This window comes from Pteropus alecto, unplaced genomic scaffold (assembly GCF_000325575.1).
Source record: "Pteropus alecto unplaced genomic scaffold, ASM32557v1 scaffold30, whole genome shotgun sequence".
NCBI lineage: Eukaryota > Metazoa > Chordata > Mammalia > Chiroptera > Pteropodidae > Pteropus > Pteropus alecto.
In genome coordinates, this window is record NW_006429782.1 from 976,292 (window position 1) to 977,884 (window position 1,593).

The 1,593-nt window shown below is 66.7% G+C and overlaps 1 protein-coding gene across 2 annotated transcripts in view; it reads right to left on the reverse strand.

Annotated features, from left to right (window-relative positions):
• Window positions 1-1,064: 1,064 nt before the first annotated feature.
• ABHD17A (abhydrolase domain containing 17A) overlaps window positions 1,065-1,593 on the reverse strand; it is an 8,023-nt gene continuing 7,494 nt past the window's right edge. For both annotated transcript variants that reach the window (XM_015585874.2, XM_006904061.3), the window contains exon 4: window positions 1,065-1,558. In XM_015585874.2, coding sequence (XP_015441360.1) covers window positions 1,333-1,558 — 226 coding nt within the window. In that variant the 3' untranslated portion in view covers window positions 1,065-1,332. The remainder of the gene's footprint in view (window positions 1,559-1,593) is intronic.

The following is a 1,593-nucleotide window of genomic DNA, read 5'->3' on the forward strand; positions in this document are numbered from 1 at the left end:
CCCGGGGCGCCCCCCCCCCGCGGTCCGCCGCCGCCGCCGCCGCCGTTTCCGTGCGCGCGCCACGCTACTTCCGCTCCCGCCACGCTCGCGCACGTGACGTGCTCCCGGCGGCCGAGCCGACAGGGCGTCGTCCCCGCCCCCAGGCTGAAGCACCGCCTCTTAAAGGGGCCGGGCATCACCCGCCGCGGACTAGGGCCAGCTGGAAGCAAGCGGCTTCGCGTCCTCGCCCCGCCACCGCCCGGCCCCTTGACACAGGCTGAGCCGCCGCCCGACCCCGGGGTGGACGACGGGCTACCCGTCTCCGAGGTCTTCCTCGCTCTAGCGCTCTGGCCCTGGAGGTTGCAGGGAACACGGCTTGGTGCTGAGCCCGGCCTCCAGCTGGGGTCCAGAGACACCCGTCCTCAAGGGCACCCGGGCAAACACAGCGCAAAGGCCCCGAGGCGTGTTGCAGGAGCCCAGCCTCAGGATGGCCCCCTTTCCTGGGGAGAGTCCACAGGGCCTTTCGGACCTGCCACTGCCCTTCCCCAGACCTCAGCCTCCCCATTTGCAAAGAGACCTGGCCCATCCCCCGGGACCCCGGCAACTTGTCTTGGCCCTCTGTGCAGGGGGTGTGCGAAAGGACAGGCGGGAAAGGAAGGGCAGCCCTGAGATTGCGCTGCGTGCTTATCTACCGTGGGAATGACTGTGCAGCGTCCTTATCATGGAAGGGAAAAGTGCCTCGCTGGGGCCCCAGAGCCGAGAAGAGACGCGCTGCGGTCATCTTCCCTCTCCCAGGGCTGTCTTGAAGAGACAAGGGGGAAAAATCAGCCAGGAGCCCACCCTCCCACGAGGCGCGACCAATCTAGGCAGGCAGGGTTCTGGGTTCAAATGCTGCGCGCCCGTCCGTCAGCTCCCAGGCAACAAGCAGCCTCAAGGGGCGCTCCGGCTTGGTCCTGAGCCCCATCCCTCTCCTGCAGGAAGAATGTGGTGACATTTGCATTTGTGCCGAACTTCCCCCGGTGGGCTGGGGCAAGCCCAGCATCCTCTACGAAGTCGCTGAGCAATGAAAACAAGGAGAGGAACCCTAAAATTTTAAATCTTTAATTTGTTTTCACGTTTTTCCTTCGTTTTGCTTCCAAAAGGAAAGGAGAGCGTGGCTCTGTCACTAGCACGTCGTCCACAGCCCGTGGGCCGAGCCAGTTCCGGCCCCTGGCCCGCAGCTGCCTCGGGGGCCCCGGGGCGGCCGGGGCGCCCGGGGCTTCACATGCAGCCCCCAGGGCCGGCGCGAGGCGAGTCCGGGGGCCGCTTTATTGCTGAGGTCCTCCCGACACGGCTCAGGGCATTGCCGCTCCGCTAGGCGCGCTGGCTGGGCAGCTCCTGGGAGATGAAGCGTCGCAGGCGCTCCAGGTACTGGCTGTAGAGCTCGATGTCGTTGTGCCCGGCGCCTTCTACCCACAGCGGCTCCACGGCCTTGGGACAGCGCTCGTAGAGCGCCAGCCCGTGCGAGAAGTCGATCACCTCGTCCTCCGTGCCGTGGATGATGAGCACCGGTGACGTGATCTTGGACACCTTCTCGATGCTGCGGGGCGGGGCGAGGCCCGTCAGGCCTCCGCC